This window comes from Stegostoma tigrinum, chromosome 5, assembly GCF_030684315.1.
Source record: "Stegostoma tigrinum isolate sSteTig4 chromosome 5, sSteTig4.hap1, whole genome shotgun sequence".
Lineage (NCBI taxonomy): Eukaryota > Metazoa > Chordata > Chondrichthyes > Orectolobiformes > Stegostomatidae > Stegostoma > Stegostoma tigrinum.
In genome coordinates, this window is record NC_081358.1 from 121,352,956 (window position 1) to 121,372,499 (window position 19,544).

The 19,544-nt window shown below is 40.5% G+C and overlaps 1 protein-coding gene across 2 annotated transcripts in view; it reads right to left on the reverse strand.

Moving 5' to 3' along the window:
- LOC125451670 (intermembrane lipid transfer protein VPS13B-like) overlaps positions 1-19,544 on the reverse strand; it is a 907,633-nt gene that overhangs the window by 437,219 nt on the left and 450,870 nt on the right. For both annotated transcript variants that reach the window (XM_048529130.2, XM_048529131.1), the window contains exons 20-21: positions 12,571-12,680; positions 4,776-4,923 (exon numbers count right to left, since the gene is read on the reverse strand). In XM_048529130.2, the coding sequence (XP_048385087.1) occupies positions 4,776-4,923; positions 12,571-12,680 (258 nt within the window). The remainder of the gene's footprint in view (positions 1-4,775; positions 4,924-12,570; positions 12,681-19,544) is intronic.

Sequence of the window (19,544 nt, forward strand, 5' to 3'; positions counted from 1 at the left end):
GTGCGTAGGGACTGGACATCCATAGTAAAAATGAGTTGTTGGGAACCGGGGAATTGGAAGTTCTGGAGGAAATGGAGGACGTGGGAGATGTCACGGGCGTTAGTAGGAAGTTCCTGGACAAAGGGGGAGAAAATGGAGTTCAAATAGGTGAAGATGAGTTCGTTGGGGCAGGAGCAGGCGGAGACAATGGGCCGACCAGGGCAGTCAGGATTGAGGATTTTGAGAAGGAGATAGAAGTGGGCAGCGTGGGATTGGGGATCAATGAGGTTGGAGGCTGTCGGTGGGAGGTCACCTGATATGATGAGGTTTAGGAGATGATGGTTTGGTGCTCGGGGGTGGGGTCATGGTCCAGGGAACGGTAGGAGGTGGTGTTGGAGAGTTGGCGCCCGGCCTCAGCAATGTAGAGATCAGTGCACCGAAGTACAACTGCGTCTCCCTTGTCTGCGGGTTTGATGGTGAGGTTGGGGTTGGAGCGGAAGGCTGCACATTCTGCGGGGGAGAGGTTGGAGTGGGTGAGAGGGGTGGAGAAGTTGAGGCGATTAATGTCTCGATGGCAGTTGGAGATGAAGAGGTTGAGGGCGGGTAGGAGGCCTTGGGGTGATGTCCAGGAGGAGGGCTTGTGTTGGAGGTGGGAGAAGGGGTCAGTAAAGGGAGGTTTAGGCTCACGGTTAAAGAAGTAACCTGTTCTTCCTCTCACCTATCCCCTCCTCCCACTTCAAGCCGCACCCCCATTTCCTACCTACTAACCTCATCTCGTCCCCTTGACTTGTCCGTCCTCCCTAGACTGACCTATCTCCTCCCTACTTCCCCACCTACACTCACTTTTACTGGCTCCATCCCCGCCTCTTTGACTTGTCTGTCTCCTCTCCACCTATCTTCTCCTCTATCCATCTTCGATCTGCCTCCCCCTCTCTCCCTATCTATTTCAGAACCCCCTTCCCCTCCCCCATTTTTGATGTAGGGTGTAGGTCCGAAACGTCAGCTTTCTTGCTCCTAAGATGCTGCTTGGCCTGCTGTGTTCATCCAGTTCCACACCTTGTTATCTAGGCTTGGAAAGGGGTTGTCAAAGGGGACTTGACATTTTGCTGCAATGCATCTGGTATATAGTACATAATGCTGCCACTGAGAATTGGTGGTGGTGGGAGTGAATGTGTGTGAATCAAGCAGGGTGCTTTTAACAGGAAATTTACCTTTTATTTGAAATGTCATTCACCTGCTAATTAGCATGTGAACTATGCAGATATTAGTTCATCTTTTGCAGTCATACTTATAAACTAGTGAAACTTTGTCCAACTGTTTTTTTTGCTTTGGCCGTTTAGGAAATCCTATCTTGTGGTCTCTCTTGGGATTATAAAACCCTACACTTTTGTCATTGCCAATTACAAATAAACTGTGTTTTGAAAGCTGTTTGAATCTGCTTCCACCACCCTTGTATTCTAGATTATAATGCACTCAGTAAAAAACTATTCTCATCTTCTCACTTGTTCTTTTCCGCATTTCACTAAGTCGTCCGAATCATGCTCCCACCCACCATGGAGCCCCAAAACTCAGCTACCACAATTTTTATCTACTCCAATGAGCAGAAAGTAAGCAAACACCCCGATCGTTGACATATCATTGTGGCTACTGGAATCTAACTACAGTTTGAACCAGTCACCCTCAACAAGAGGTAGGGACACATTTTATGCTCCAAAAATCCAATCAGCAATCAGCAATACAATGGGCTGAAGCCCAATAACGGTAGGCTGCTTATTAAAAACAGAAACCCTGGCAGTGAAATTATTGGACGGAGTTTAGAGGTTCAAGTAACTATTAATACAAAAGCAAACTATTGCTGAAATTCAAATTAAAAACAGAAAATGCTGAAAATGCTCAGCAGGTCTGGCAGGATCTGTGGAGAAAGAAAACAAGCTCAAATTTTGAATCACTGATCTTTCATGTGAACAAAGGAAGCATTCCCTGATCGAAGGACTGAGAATGCCATGTTGCTCAGAGACTTCTGCTGAGCTCGAGGCTTCCACCTCTGGATGAAAGGCTAATGAATTTTAGTGTAACATATATCATAAAATGAGAGGACAGATTGGGCTTTCTAGCCGGATGCTGAAAATTACACAAAGATTCTGCAGAAGAAAAGAAACAATTAAGTTATGAATAGTGTGGCCGGTGTCTGAGCAGATGTAGACTGATGTGACATGCTGTTAAAACTTGAAGCCTCTCAAAACATTCTTTGTGCTTAAAATGAATATGAATGTTCATAAGGAGCCCACACTTTCTCTAAGAAAAAACTTTATTTGTGTTGGATAAACAGTACCTTTTGGGGGTAATATTCACCTTTGGCAGAGGCTCAAAACACTGAGCTACCATTAAATACTTCAGCCAATAATGGCTTTCTTGACTTGAACGGAAAGAAAATAATGTAACTGATCAGATAATCTGTTTTAATGATTTGAAGCACCTTGGGACATTTTCCTACATTAGTGCTATTATTTAAGCCTTGGCTCTCTCAACAATCGAAAACCCATTTGCAAACCAACACAGTACTAGGCTTCTGTAAATAGACAAACACCTTACTCCCTGCTCTCTCACAGTGAGTCAGTTACCAAAAATTACTCAGTTAATTAATATTTTCTATGTAGGCTGCTTCTGGGAACTCAGCTGATCCTGTTATAGCAGCACTTTTACTGGTTATTAAACTTTTGCTTATCAAGATCATCATTCCTCCACTTAATATATTTCTGCCTTCTACCCAAATGTTCTTTCATCCTGCAGATATGTTATTCATTTCAGTATGCTGTTGGTTTAATTATTTTGCATGAATCTCTGTTAGGTCCATCACACACTAATTACAAAGTGTAGTCCCATTAATTGTTTCGATGCTGTCTATCCTTTCTGTATCATTAATGCCACTTTTGAGAAAACAGTTGTACATCAAGTCCATTTCTGAATTATCCACCATTTTAATGACATGTTGAAGTTCACTGAGCTTCTCATTCTCTCCAAGGGCCCAAATGACACTAGACCCAACTTTAATATTATCACTTTAATATTATCATGAAACTTACGAAACACAGTTTTATATTCCCTTTCAGTTATTTCATTGTGCAAGCCACAGTATCATGTGTGCACAGTTGTCACATGCCACAAGTATACAGAAGAAAACAATACAGTTGCTGAACATCAAATAACAGAAAATGATGAAATTAGTCAGCAGGCCTGGCAGCATCTGCAAGGTGAGAAAAACAAACCAGTACTGTTATCAATGACTTTTCATCAAAACTAATGAATGGTCATTGAGTTGAAACATTAACTCTGCTTCTCTCTTCACAGATGCTGCCAGACCTGCTTAGCATTTCCAGCACTCTATTTTTATGTCACAACCCCACCTGCTTCCTGTTATGATTATTGGGTGGATCCAGCATGAAATAACCTTTGGGCTTGTTTGAGAATATAAATAGGATAATGTTTCCACTGGTCTATAAATCACTGACAAACAGACAGCTCAGACGAATCATTTTCAGACTAAGGATTATGAGCACATAAGAGATATTACTATAAGTAAACACTGAAGAGTCAATCTCACCAATAGAATCGACAGTCCAAAGAAAAACAGAACATTTAATTTAAAAAGAAGGAAAATTGGATTAGAAGGATATAGCTAATTTCCATGCTGTCATGTCCTATGTTAAGTGCAAACCAAGTGTGTTTCTAAATGAGGCACATAGAATGGTTACAGCACAGAAGGAGGCAATTGTGCCTCACAAACAAATAATTCCTCCCGTGGTTACAGTTTAAATAAAAAATACTCACAAAACATTGAGAATTTCTAAAGCCAAAGATTATTAAGGGAGCTCTTTCAATTTCACGTATTTTCCCTCCAATTTCTTTTGCCCTTTCCACCACAGGTGGAGAAATGAAAATTAAACACATTAAAAAAGAAAGCAAATTACCCACTCTATGTACATGCAGAATTTATTTAATATATAATGCTCCAATAGTTTGTATAACACGTGCACCAATTCTTTTAAAAAGTGTTTTTTTCAGCCATATCAAAAGTTAATGTGTGATTTCACATGCTGGGTACTGACTGATAGAAGCCAGTGAGAGAACTAGCGCTTACTTAGCCATGAAGTGCCTGCATTCGTCACATAAACATATAATAAATCACCCAGATGAGAAATGGAAATTTTGACACAGTTTGTGAAAAAGAGAGAAAAATTGGAAATTCAATTGAAAATTTTAGAATCTTATAAATATGAAGATTGTGTGACAGCAGCTGTACAAGCAGCAATTTACTTGTCCTTTTCATTGCTCCACAGGTTGTATTACACCATAGTATTCTCATTGGTGGAAATGGAAAAATCTTTCGCAACATCTTAAATATTTATTCAGGAGTATCAGCTGACTGCTTTAATTTAATACATTCATAGATTAAGGTTAGGGGTTAAGGAGAAGACAGTATATGCTGTTGACTTTCAACTAGGACTATCAGAAAGTGATTGCCCAAGTCACTTTTAAACATATTTGTGTTAATTGCTGACTAGATGTCTAAAACTTAGTTTTTGTTTACAATCAAGTTCCACTGGTACACTTCATTCTCCCTGACAAAATTGATCAACTTTAGTTCAAAATTCCATGCATTTCTTTTAATTTGATACCTGTGAATCTATTTTCTTATGGCCTTGATTGGCTTTGCCACAGGTATTGTCAAATAACATCTTTTTAAAGTCGATCACATTACTTGTGAAGTACTAACTGAAGAAGTGAGAACAACGTACCTGTCGCCGTTTTCGTTTTGACAGGACTGCTAGCATATTCAGAGGCCTGATTTGATTGCTGCATTGCCAATGGCGTACTGCCAACAGATACCTCATCCTCCTTCTTCCTTGTTGTTGGCATGACTGACTGAATAACTCCCACAGATTGCTGCAAAAGAGGGAAAAACACATCCAGTGTCAGCTCTAATTAATCCAAATTTAAGTACAGCACACTCAAAGACTGAGATACCCTCTTGCTCGGTTCTATTCCAAACATGTGCCTGAGCAATCAGCCCTCAGGAAGCATCAGTTGGCAAGACATCATATATTTCCCGTTTCAGCCATCTTACGGATTAGTGTTTAACATGACAAAATTTACTGCAATTATTGGCTATTTTGCATTGAGAGTCCATATCCACATGAAACTGACCTGACACTGCCTGAACATATTTCAATCAAGACCCTTCAGCTAACAGACAAAGCCTCTTTGTTTCTCTGCCTCCTCTTGGTTACAAAGATAAAGCCCTCCTTGTCTCTACTGCGCTCTGCACTGAGAAAAAAGGTTCTCAAAACCGTGTTTTACTAACCCCTTTTTTGTGGTTCAGTGTAAAAATTCTGCCTGATAATACTTCAGTGAAACATCTTAGCACATTTTATTGTTCTCTAGACAGAATATAAATTCAAGTGGCTGTATCTATGCCTTTATGATTATTTCAGTACATTTTTGTAACAAGGTGCATGTCATGGTTTCTCTCATATTTCCATATGATGTGAATGTCATGCGCAAGGCTGGTATTTGCTGTCCATTGTTGATTTCACTTGAATTAAATAACTGTAGAACATTTCAGAGGACAGTTAAATAGTCAACCACATTGCTGTGGGTCAGAGTCACACGTAGGTCAGACTATGCAAGAATGGCAGATTTCCTTCCCTAAAGGACATTAGTGAACAAGATGGGATTTAGCAACAATGAAAACTGGTTACATGGTCATTGTTAAATTAGCTTTTAGGTCCAGATTTTATTCAAATTTCAAATTCCACCTTTTGTCGTTGCAGGATTCAAACTCACGTCGCTGAACATTAACCTGGGCCATTGGACTACTCACCCAAAAAGATTACTAGCATTTCATGAGATAACAAGGTATACAGCTGGATGAACACAGCAGGCCAAGCAGCATCAGAGAAGCAGGAAGGCTGACGTTTCGGGCCTAGACCCTTCTTCAGAAAGACCTTTCTTTTCTGAAGAAGGGTCTAGGCCCGAACCGTCAGCCTTCCTGCTCCTCTGATGCTGCTTGGCCTGCTGTGGTCACCCAGCTCTACACCTTGTTATCTCAGATTCTCCAGCATCTGCAGTTCCGACTACCACTAGCATTTCATGATGTCCTGTGAAAACTGATGCATAATTTCAAAAAAGAGAGTATTGGAATCAATTCTGTTTGGTATTATGATACAGATTAACTGGGCAAATGTTTCTGAAAGAAATACTTCCATTAATGAAGCTTAGCGTTTAAAACTTACATCTCAAAATGCTTCACTCAATGAACTAGGGTGAGCTAATCGGTGGCATGTTAAAAAAATAATTCATGGGATTATGGGTGTCTCTGGCTGAGCCAGCATTTATTGCCTATTCCTTATTTGCCTGAAGAAAGTGAAATGCTTTCTTCAACCACTGCAGTGCTTGGGGTGCAGGGACACACATGGTTCTGTTAAGAAGTGAATGCCGTGATTTTGACCCAGTGACAAAGGAGGAATGATTATACAGGAAGTGACCACAGTCAGAAAGGTGTGTGCCTTGGAGGGAAACTTGCACATGTAACAAACCCATGCATCGTTGTTCAAGGTGATCAATGTAGCAGGTTTCAAAGGTGTTCTCAGAGGAGCCTCAGTGAGTTACTGAAGAACGTTTTGTAGATGGCATACAATGCTGGTATTGTCAATCAGCAGTGGAGGAAGTAAATATTAATGGAGGCGGATGGGATGGAATTGCAGCAGACAGCGTTATACTGACTTTTTTAAGCTTCTCAAGTGTTTTTGGGGCCACGCCCATTCAGGAAAATGAAGAGTATCCCATTACACTCCTGATAAGTGTATTGCAGATGGTGGTGAAGCTTTGACAGATAAATGGCAAGTTAATCAACAAAGAATGCTGAGCCTCTGACTTGCTTATACAGCCACAGTATTTTCATGGATGATCCAGTTCTGTTTCTTGTCAAAGGTAATTCAACAGAAAGTAGTTTGACGAGGACTCAATAATACAAACGCAGTTGAATGTTGAGGAATGATGGTCAGATTATCTCCAACTGAAGATGGCTATTGCCTGGAACTTGCGTAGCATGCATGTTCCTCATCATTTATCAAAAAGTCCAAATGTTGACCTGTATATGGAATCGAGTTGCTTTGGTATCTAAGGAACCAACCAATTTATATCCAGCTGTATCCTTTGACAGTCCTCATTGCTATCTGCAATTTCACCAACCTTAGTGTCATCGGCAAACTTACTAATCAGACCAGTTACATTCTCCTCCAAATCATGTATCTATATTACAAACAGAAAAGATCCCAACACTGATCCCGGATGAATGCCACTCGTCACAGCCCTCCATTCAGAAAAGCATACTATGACCAAGGCAGTTTTTTTTAGAGATAATGGGAGCTGCAGATGCTGGAGAATCCAAGATAACAAAGTGTGAAGCTGGGTGAACATTATCTATCTTGCAAGCGCACCTCTGACCCTGCACAACTTTACCTTCTGCATCAGCCAGCCATGAGGGACCTTATCAAAGGCCTTACTGAAGTCCAGGTAGACAATATCCACTCATCGATCATCTTCGTCACTTCCTCAAAAAACTCAACCAAGTTAGTGAGACACGACCTCCCCATCACAAAACCATGTTGCCTCTCACTAATACGCCCACTGATTCCCAGGCGGAAGTAAATCCTGTCTGGAAGAATCCTCTCCAATAATTTTCCTACCACTGATAGAAGGTTCACCAGCCTGTAATTAGCAAGATTATCCTTGCCAGCCTTCTTAAACAAAGGAACAATATTAGCTAACAAAGTGTGGAGCTGGATGAACACAGCAGGCCAAGCAGCATCTCAGGAGCACAAAAGCTGACGTTTCGGGCCTAGATCCTTCATCAGAGAGGGGGATGGGGAGAGGGAACTGGAATAAATAGGGAGAGAGGGGCAGGCGGACCGAAGATGGAGAGAAAAGAAGATAGGTAGAGACGAGAATATAGGTGAGGAGGTTGGGAGGGGATAGGTCAGTCCAGGGAAGATGGACAGGTCAAGGAGGCGGGATGAGGTAGTAGGTAGGAAATGGAGATGCGGCTTGAGGTGGGAGGAAGGGATGGGCGAGAGGAAGAACAGGTTAGGGAGGCAGAGACAGGCTGGGCTGGTTTTGGGATGCAGTAGGGGGAGGGGATGAGCTGGGCTGGTGGTGTGATGCAGTGGGGGGAGGGGACGAACTGGGCTGGTTTTGGGATGCGGTGGGGGAAGGGGAGATTTTGAAACTCCCCACCTATTCTCTCCTCTCCACCTATCTTCTTTTCTCTCCATCTTCGGTCCACCTCACCCCCTCTCCCTATTTATTCCAGAACCCTCTCCCCATCCCTCTCTCTGATGAAGGGTCTAGGCCCGAAACATCAGCTTTTGTGCTCCTGAGATGCTGCTTGGCCTGCTGTGTTCATCCAGCTCCACACTTTATTATCCTGGATTCTCCAGCATCTGCAGTTCCCATTATCTCTGAACAATATTGGCTATTTACCAATCCTCTAAGACTTCCCCTGTAGCCAGTGAGGATACAAAGATTTCCCTCAAGGCCCCAGCAATTTCCTCCCTTGCCCCACTCAGTATTCTGGGATCTATCCCATCAGGCCCTGGGGACTTGTCTACCTTAAATGTCTTGAGAAGACCTCCTCCCTTTTGATCTCAACATGATCCCAGACTCGCCATCAACCAAGTCCTTCTCTGTGGTGAATATTGACACAAAGTACTCATATAATACCTCGCCCATTTCCTCTGGCTCCACACATAAATTCCCTTCCCTGTCCTTAAGTGGGCCAACCCTCTACCTGGCTATGCTCTTGCTGTTTATATATGTATAAAAATCCTTGAGATTTTCCTTAATCCTGTTGGCCAATGACTTTTCATGACTCCTTTTAGTCCTCCTGCCTCTTTGCTTAAGTTTCTTTCCACTTTCCTTATATTCTACCCTTGCTTTGTGTGTTCCCAGCCTCCTAGCCTTGATAAATGCTTCCTCTTTTCTTTTTGATTAGTCTCACAATATCTCTTGTTATCCAATATTCCCTAAACTTGCCGTACTTATCTTTCATTCTTAAAGGTATGTGCTGGTCCTGAGTTCTCAGCAACTGACACTTGAAAGCCTCCTACATATCAGCTATCAATTTGTCCTCAAACATCTGCCTCCAATCTACATTCTTTAGTTTCTGCCTAATATTGTTGTAATTAGTCTTCCCCCAATTTAACATCTTCACTGACAACTACGCCTATCTTTATCCATCACTACCTTAAAACGTACTGAATTGTGATCGCTGTTCCCCAGCTGCTCGCCTACTGAGACGTCAACCACCTGGCCAGGCATTCCCCAATACTAGGTCCAGTACAGCCCCTTCCCTAGTTGGACTATCTACATAATGTTTCAAGCAGCCCCCCGGATGCTCCTTACAAACTCTGCCCCATCCAAGCCCCAAGCACTAAGTGAGTCCTAGTCAATATTTGGGAAGTTAAAACCACCACAACAACAACCCTGTTACTTTTACATCTTGCCTAAATCTGCCTACATATCTGTTCTTCTATCTCCTGCTGGCTGTTGAGAGGCCTACAGTAAACCCCAACATTGTGATTGTACCCTTTCTGCTCCTGAGCTCTATCCATATTGCCTCACTGTATGAGCCATCCGAGGTGTCCTCCCGCAGTACAGCTGTGAAATTTTCCTTAACAAGTACTGCAACTTCCCTACCCCTTTTATATCCCCCTCTATTCCGCCTGAAAAATCCATATCCTGGAACATTAAGCTGCCAATCCTGTCCCTCCCTTAACCAAATCCCTGTAATAGCAACATCATAGTTGCAAGTACTAATCCAAGCTCTACTTTTATCTGCCTTACCTGTTATACTTGCATTGAAACAGATGCACTTCAGTCCACCAGATCCGCTTTGATCAGTAACCACACCCCACCTGCTCTTCTTCTGAGTCTTAGCGGCCATATTCTCTAGTTACCTTTCAGTCTGTTCATCTTTGCTTTGGTTCCCAATCCCCTGCCAAGCTAGTTTAAATCCTCCCACGTGACACAAGTTAAAATGGCTTTTGTAATGGGATTTGAAACAATTTCCCCAAAACACTACCCAAGCCTCTGGCTTACTAGTTTAGTGGCCTTATCTCTTCTTAAAGTTATTTCTGACATTCACACACAAATAATGGCCACTTCAATATAGTGGTAGTGGGTACTGCTGACGCTAGAGAATGGGAGAATCAGATGCTGTTTGGCCTCCTATGTTCATCCAGCTCTACACCTTGTTATCTCACTTCAATATGGTATTGTGGATGCCTAGCATCCAGAGAAACATATCACAATAAAAAGTCAATGAATTCAGAAGAGTGGGGTGTATCATTCGCAAGAAGAAAAACAGCTTTTGGTATGTAATATAATTCGATGTGAGCTCAAGGAAATTGACTCTACTTTTACAACCACAATAAATATATTAGGAATATGCTAAATGACAGGATAGAATATTAAAAAATGCCCAATGTCACGTATAAACCAGTCAAATTTTATATACTCATTTAAAAGGCAGCTCATTAATAGGGCTAGTTTCCGAAGTTGTGTGGACTTTCTCTTTAATAAAATTACTGCTGGTTTCAATCTTTCTTGAAATGCAATGAAATACCATGACTGACCAGCTGAAAGCAAACAATAAATTAAGTTCAATTTTCAAATCTCAGTAAGGAAAATAAAAATTGATGGAACTATTTATTTCAATTGCTCCTCTTGATTTTGACAAAGAACATAGTGTTATGCAGTATGCAAGTGTTTTGTGTATTTTACAGAAAAAATGTGGTTGACTAGAATACATTATTACAACACGCTTACATATTTATATTATTTAACTGTAATTTCAATTATTGCCAGTACATATCTGCATTTTTGCATACATTTCCTATGGTGGTCAAAGTAAATGAGGAAATAATTGTGAAGTAATCACGGCCATTGTACTGCAATAAAGGGCAATGCCCAAACTATGATTTACAGTGAACAAATAAACCAAATTTCATTTTTATTAAGTAGTAATGTGGCATTTTTTACGGATGCCTGGGGGATTGCATTCCACAAGTTCACTCTGTTCTGTAGCACTAAAGGAGCAGTCTTCATTTTACTCATAATATATTTACCTATATTTTTAATCTCATAATGCTTACTAATTTTTAAATCTCAGCTCACGCAAAAAGAAATGCAGTGGCTGGAAATAACTATCAAACAATGTTGCTGTACTGCAAGGCAATTTGGAGGAACTTCAAGTGAGACGCAGTTCATGCTTCAATAGCAAAAGAGAGAAGGAGGTTTAAGCAGAGATAATGGGAACTGCAGATGCTGGAGAATCCAAGATAACAAAGTGTGAAGCTGGATGAACACAGCAGGCCAAGCAGCATCTCAGGAGCACAAAAGCTGACGTTTCGGGCCTAGACCCTTCAACCTTCATCAGGAGGTTTAAGCGAATCAGCTGGTGAGGTAATAAGGGCCTAACAGCATCAGATAATTACAGTATTCTTATATTCGTTCATGGAACATAGGCATTGCTGGTAAGGCCAGCATTTACTACCCAACCTTAAAGGGCAGTTAGGAGTTAAACATGCAGCTATAGGTCCAGAGTAACATGTGAGCCAGACCAGCTAAGGACAGCAGACTTTGTTCCATAAACGACATTAGAGAACTGGTTGGATTTTTAAGGCAATCGAAAGCAGTCTCCACTACATTAATTTCACTTCTCAATTCAATTCAATTCAAATTACACCAGCTTGCATGGTGGGGTTCGAATCTTGGTTAACATCAATCTGGGACACTGGATTACTGGTGGCATAACCACTATACCATTTTCCCCTGACCAAACAGACTCCGTTTTTGGCAGCATTAATTAATGACTTTCTTCAGGATCTCTCCTGAAGATATTGACTTTGGCACTTTGTGATTGGCTTCCGGACATGTACATCTGAGCCGGTACATAGTTCCCACTGTTGTAAGTAAATATAGCCAACCCAATCATTAACCATTCAGAAAAAAGTAACAATTATAGTTTAAATGTTTGATGTTAAAAGTAATGAGGAAAAGCACTCTATCTTACTCTTGTGTCTTCTACAACTTTTGTACTTTCTACAAAACAGAAGATGCTAGGGACATGCTCTTTGCATAAAAAATTAACTCCATTGTTTGAAAAATGCTAATTTGGATCAGGTAAGGCACTTAACTCAAAATACTTTAGCATCTACATTTCCATTAAAAATGTGATATTGGTCTTTACACTATGAACAATGATGACATGAATAGATTTATAAACGAGTGTGTGCCATATCAGAAATCTTACAGATTCTTATTTTTATGTTCATTTTCAGACAGTGGAAATATACTAATGTATAATACCTACTATAAACTTTAACCAATTACTGTTTGTTCTCATTGCAATGCCAGAATATTACACAATAGTATTTGATTTCAATAATATTATAGAGCACAATGTTCATGACAAAATAAATGCAGACAAACTTTAATCTTCAGACACTCATCCCATCATGATCTCATTACCTGTGATCTATGTTTCATGTTCATTTTCTGAGGCAGCTGAAGAAGCCATACATAAAAGATTGGGTCCACATTGACTGCAATTCCCTGCACACAGGCTAAAAGAACAGCACCTAGAAGGAAATAAAGACATCATTGTATAGTAAAATTACTAATTAGGCATCACAGTCAGTGGATTAGCTCTGTTAACTTGAAATCATAGCAAATCTAAGTTAGACTGCAATGAAAGACTGAAATTTTATCTGAGTTCCAGTCCTCTAATATTAATTTGAACTATTCATAATTGGACAACTTGTAAGCTGAGATAACAAAGTGTGGAGCTGGATGAACACAACAGGCCAAGCAGCATCTTAGGAGCACAAAAGCTGACGTTTTGGGTGCAGACACCCAAAACGTCAGCTTTTGTGCTCCTAAGATGCTGCTTGGCCTGCTATGTTCTTTCAGCTCCACACTTTGCTATCTCGGATTCTCCAGCATCTGCAATTCCTATTATCTCGGATCACAACTTGTAAGCTGACCTGGGTTTGACCTTTCTAGGTGTGGATTTAGTTTGCAAAAGTTGACCATTTTTAGCAACCCTTTACAAACAAGTAGATTCTGCTGGTCTAACAAAACCAGAAAGCCATTTTGTGCTTCCAATGACAATCTCAGAACACTGACAAACTGGAATCATGATTGACAACCAGCCAGTAACAAATGAATGGTTTGAAGCTCCTCAATCATATTGTCATCAAAGGTTAATTAACGAATTGGTGGTGAAGGCTGCATTTTTATTAATTTCTACTAATTTCATTAACTATCTTTAATTTAGAAGTTTTGTTAAAACCAACTATGAGAATTCCCTGACCAAAGCACCTCCAAAGCCTTATCAGTAGCACTGCCCTTGAAATTCAAGTTATAAAAAATAAGAGCTTGCTCATGTTCAAGATGAAGTAAAAACACAAGCACATTTCATTCTATTCAAGCGAGAGGCAGCAAACACACATGGACAGAACCAAAGTAATCTTAAATCCTGCCAAAAATAATTGTTGATATTATTAGTAAATTCGATTTCACCAATCTTAATTAAGGGAGGCGGTCAAGCGTCAATTCTAAATTAGGTATAAATAGTTTCAAAAGTCATGTTTTTAAGTTCTCAAAGGTCCTGTAGAAGGCTCTGACATCAGCAGCAGCAACACCAGCATGAGCTGGACACTGCTCCACCCTGTTTGGGGTCTGCCGATGAGCAAGGAACAGGTCCCGGGCTGACCCCCCTGGCCTAGACTCACAGGCTAGGCCGAGGCTCCAGGTCCAAAGTTAGGCCCAGGCACCTAAAGGAGAAGAAAGAGAGCCTTGGCCCAGCACAGCAGTCTCTGTGTGTCGTTCTCCCGATATGGTAGTTTCCTGTTATGGCAGTCTTATCCCGGCATGGCAGACTTGTCCTGTTGGGAAGGTCTTTCTCTTTGGTGTCCAGGTATTTCAGTGGTCCAGCAGGCAGTCTCAGCCTAGCATGCCAGACTTCTTTGGCAGAGGCTTCTGGCCAAGTATTCCAGTGGCCCGGCATAGCAGTCTCGTCCAGGCTGCATGTTCAGGGTATTCCATGACACCTAAATCAGCGTTCCCTGAGCCCAGGAGTAGTTAACTGAACTATGATGAATTCTATCTTAATTTTACTTTCATTTATTATTCTATATGACTTCAGTAATTGATGTAGGTGCCGTGATTGGGTGAGTTATAAAACTTCACACTGTATTTTTCATATAAAAGTACACTTGAAAATAAATTTTTATTCTATCTAAGTGGAGCGTGTTTTCACCTCACACCAAGATTGACATTCATCCAAGTAAGGCGAATTTTCAGGCAGAAAATTCGTCAGCACAAAAATTGGAGGTGTTCTGATTCAAGAAAGTAAGAGTTTGCCGGCCTGCGAGACGGGGAGTCATATCCGACTTGAAATTGGTCTTGTATTTTTGGTGAGATAATTTTAGTGCCTTTTGTTCATTACTTTAATAAACCTTAGCCGTAGAGTGAACTGTTCTAAACAAAAACCAAAAGAACTGCTGATGCTGTAAATCAGAAACAAAACAGAAGTTGCTGGAAAAGCTCAGCAGGTCTGGCAGCATCAATGAAAAGAAATCAGAGTTAACATTTCAGGTCCAGTGACCCTATTTCAAAATGCTTCTGAGGAACGGTAAATTGTTCTGCTCAATTATACTCATTAAAAAACGTTATTAATCTTTAATTTCATTTTCTAGTCTTGTCTGATCGCATAGCTGGTGAATTTGGAGCATCTGAACAAGTGGTCCCCAAAGTGGGGATTGCGACCGCAAGAGATTTCGTGCAGTGAGATTTTGGAATCATGCATTCCAAGGCAGGGCTCTCATGTAGATTTCCTACCATGTCCCCACTCATCAAGGGATAAAAACAACTTTCGAACTTCAAAACAAAGTCATATTGGGAAAGAGTTTAAGAAGCAGTAATCTGAGCTAAACCCATTTCATGCATTAAATCAAGAAATTTGATTTGGCAGGCTAAACCAATTGAACTAATCTAAATTATCTAAACACCATTTTTAAACTGACAAATTCAAATAAATGCCTCCTGCCTTTAAGCTCACCTTGGGAAGAACATTAAAATTAGTCAATAGTAAGATTTGTTTTGTAAAATGTGCATGTATATGTGCAAATACAACTTCACAGGATCCTGCCTGAGCTAAGATTTAAAAGAATACTGGCTGGCTTCAATTCAGTAGTATGGTCATAAATGCAATAAATGTCTCCTGGAGTCAATATGGGGGCCAAATTATACTAATCGGTATAAGCCTGAAATAGATCTACCTCCAAATTTCCTGATATTCTCCACTGACCCTGGCAACATATGGCCAAATCAACTGCAAAGAATAATGACTAAAATATGCAAATATCTACAAGCGTATACCTAATAAAACGTGTTCAATTGACCATGACTTCCAGCAAGCAATGTGTTATTTAAACAGAATCCCGCTCCTGTCAGCAAGAACCATTCCAATGAATGAATGTGAGAAATACTATGCAGTACTACAAAGCTTGTCAGGTATTGCAAGGAATTATTAAATTCAAATTACAAGTTTGCAAAAAAAATACTTCTGGCATTACAAAGCTTAAGGCAAGATGACTTTTATCTCTGTACATTCATTTCTATGTCTCATGGTAAATGCTGAATAACAGAACTTCATTTTTTTTCAAAATTACAGAACGAGGGCCTTGAATAATGTGGACAGGAAGGACCCATTTCCAGTAGTGGAGAGATCTATTACCACACCCCATAGGTTTATGGTGATTGGTAGAAGAGACATGAAAAGTAACCTATTCACCCAGAAGACGGCTGGTACCAAGAAGTTACTGTGCAATTTGGTGGCTGAGGCAGAAACACTCAACTTACTTAAAAGGAAACTGGAATTGCACTTTTGAGTGTGAAACCTGCAAGGCTACAGACGAGGGTGCAGGAATCTAGGTTTAGAATAGGCATTTTGGGCAGCACGGTGGCTCAGTGGTTAGCACTGCAGCCTCACAGCACCAGGGACCCGGGTTCGATTCCAGCCTTGGGCGGCTGTCTGTGTGGAGTTTGCACATTCTCCCCGTGTCTGCATGGGTTTCCTCCGGGTGCTCCGGTTTCCTCCCACAGTCCAAAGATGTGCAGGCTAGGTGGATTGGCCATACTAAATTGCCCGTATTGTTCAGGGGTGTGTGCATTATAGGAAGATGGGTCTGGGTGGGATACTTCAAGGGGTAGTGTGGACTTGTTGGGCCAAAGGGCCTGTTTCCACACTGTAGGGAATCTAATCTAACTGTGGTTTATTCATCCATACAACCATAGCCGTAGAAATTTTTTTCTTCACATCCCCTCTGATCCTCTGCCATTTAGCTTGTATCTCTGATTCCTGTTTTTTTTTCTCCCCCTTCTACGAAGGGAAACAGGTTCTTCCCGGCTACTCTAACTCTACTTTAAATGGAGCTGCATCAGGACATTATTTAAATGGACCACAACACACTACAGCAATCCAGAATTGTACATCAGAACAGGAGCACTTATACAGAGTTTTAAAAAAGGAATGGAAACCAAAAAAAGCACGATCTACCATTACCTCTGCCAACAGACCACAACAAGATGACACAACACAGCCAGACACACTAGTGACCCTACCGTACAGAGACATATCAGAGATGACAAAAGACTACTCAGAGCCCTAGGTATCAGAGAAGCCCACAAACGAACAACCACCCTGTGACAGCTACTGATGAACATAAAGGATCCCATACCAACAACCAATAAAACTAAAGTAATATACAAAATACCACGAAAGGACTGTGAGAAACATTACATGGGCCAAACTGGAAGAAAATTGACAATAAGCATACATGAACATCAACTCACTACCAAGAAACATGACCAATTCTTACTGGTCTCAATATACATGGACAAAGGAGGACACGAATTCAACCGGGACAACACATCCACAAGAGCACAAGCCAAACAGAAACCTGCCAGGAATTCCTGAAGGCCTGGCATTCCAACTGGAACTCCATCAATAAACACACTGAACTGGATCTGCTATACAAGCCACTGAAAAACAGAACCAGAAGTGATACGAACCACCCCAGCAAACCGAGGCATATAAATAACAAGTGGGGCAGATCACCAACATTTCACCAGAGGCACACTGACGATGTTACCTAGCAGTGTCACAAAACATTTACAATCAAACAGATCAGCTCGGCGAGCAAGTCTACAACCTCATCCTCAACCTTAGCTACAAATCTTTTCAAAAAGCTTTGTTCTTAAGGATATTCAGTGGTTGAGAAAGGTGCTGTATAAATACAAGTTAATCATTCTTCCTGTTGAAAAGTAGACAATTTTGGAAAGAGGATGGATACACACGAGCAGTTTAAATGGATCAGTTAAGTGTGACCCAAATTCCCCCAGTGTTTTATTTTTACTGTATAAACATATAAACATAATTAAATTTAGAATGAAATAAAAATTACCAGCTATGACCAGATGTAGCATTATTCTAGAAACGTACATTCAAATCGTATGTTACTGTTAAAAACAATATTAAAATGGCCTTTTAAGAAAAAGAAACTCAAAACTAACATAACAGAAATCAATCTAAACAATGACTATTTTGAGAAATCTTACAACACCAGGTGACAGTCCAATAGGTTTATTTGAAAGCACAAGCTTTTGTAGCGTAGCCCATTCATCAAGTGGTGAGAAAGAAGCACGCAGAACACAGAATTTATAAGTAAAGGATCAAAGAGTCACACAACTGGTGAGGATGTATTAAACAAACCCAAGATGCTGTTAAATCTTTAATCAGGAAGTTTTAATTGATTAATATGTCTACATAAATCCCTGAATTTCTTTCAAGTCAGTGATCCGAGACAACTAACGGTTTATCTGTGTGACTCTTTGATCTCTTACTTACAAATTCTGCATTCTGTGTGCTTTTTTCTCATCTCACCTGATGAAGGGGCTATGCTGCAAAAGCTTGTGTTTTCACATAAACCTGTTCGACTATAACGTGGTGTCATATGATTTCTGACCTTGTCCACCTCCACCCAACACCGGCACCTCCACATCATGACTATTTTAAGCACAGCACTTAGCAATTACGCTATCAAAATGATCTCATAAAAATAAAGAATTTGAACAGGTGTTTGGGCAGATTCACAGACAGGACAGGGTCCAACTGAAATGACCCCAGCCCCAGATGACAAAAATTCAGCAGTTCAATTAACAATTTAACTTGTAACTGCTCTTTGTTGTCCCAAGATCTGTATCACAGGTTCTAGAAACTGTACAGAAATACTGACTTCTTTGTGCGAGGGAGTCCAAGCTATTAGCAATGGATATTAGGTTGACTCACAACAAATCTGCTGTAAATCACAGCGGGGGGGGCGAAATATCTCGCTCTGCTTAATTTTAGTTCAGGCTCAGCCAGGAAAAAAGTGTGCAGTGTTACTCAGCTCACTGCCAAAGTGGCTCAGTGCTCCACATTCCACACAGGCTTTAGCAATTAGCTGTCCCAGGATACCTCAATCATTTTTCGTTGCATCCCCAGTATAAGAATGAAAGCTGAAGTAAAAATTGCAGATCTCAATTGATATGTATTAAAAAAAAGTGCAGTTACTGGTGGTTTCAGAATACATTCGACAAGCCAATACCATTTCATTGTAAAGCTGCAATTTCTCAGGGACAGAATGTCCTATATTTTATCTTCCCTTAAACAGTGAACCAGACACAAAAAGGCAAGTGATTCAAAGTTCAAACAGGAAAATCTTATTCTTTACTTATTATGTATTAAGACAAAAGCCTCCACTATCTTTGATCCCTATTCAAGAAAACATTATTAATCTAACAACTTCGGCAATCCTAAACTGTCAAATACAAGGGACACAGCTGCAACAGGATATATGTTGTTTGAAATGGTACTTACCAGTGCATCACCTAAGAAAGCAAACATTATTCGCCAAAACTTTTAAAAATACGTTTTATTTATGCTAATTTCCCTAGTAGACATGTGAGTAATTAGTCTTATCTTTGAAGCAAATATTAAAATGATATACTGTGCTCTTCAGGAATAAGAAGATCCTGTCTACCCAAAAACAAATCTTAACATCTCAGAATTGTTACTGTGCAGGAGGAGGCCATTCAGCCAATTGTGCCTGCATCAGTTCTGCAAATGAACATCATAACTTATGGCATTCTCCTGCTTTACCCAATAATACTATGTGCCTTCACACTGCTCTTATTTAAACAACCATGTGGTGCCTTCTTGAATGCTATAATTAAACCCGCCTCCACCATATTTCAGACAGGGCACTCCAGAGCCAAACTACCTGCTGTTAATTTTTTTTTCTCTCACATCTCATTTACATTATTACAAATTACCAAAAATCTGTACTCCCTTATTCCTGATTCTTTTATGAGCAATAATATTTTCTTCACATGCTTCA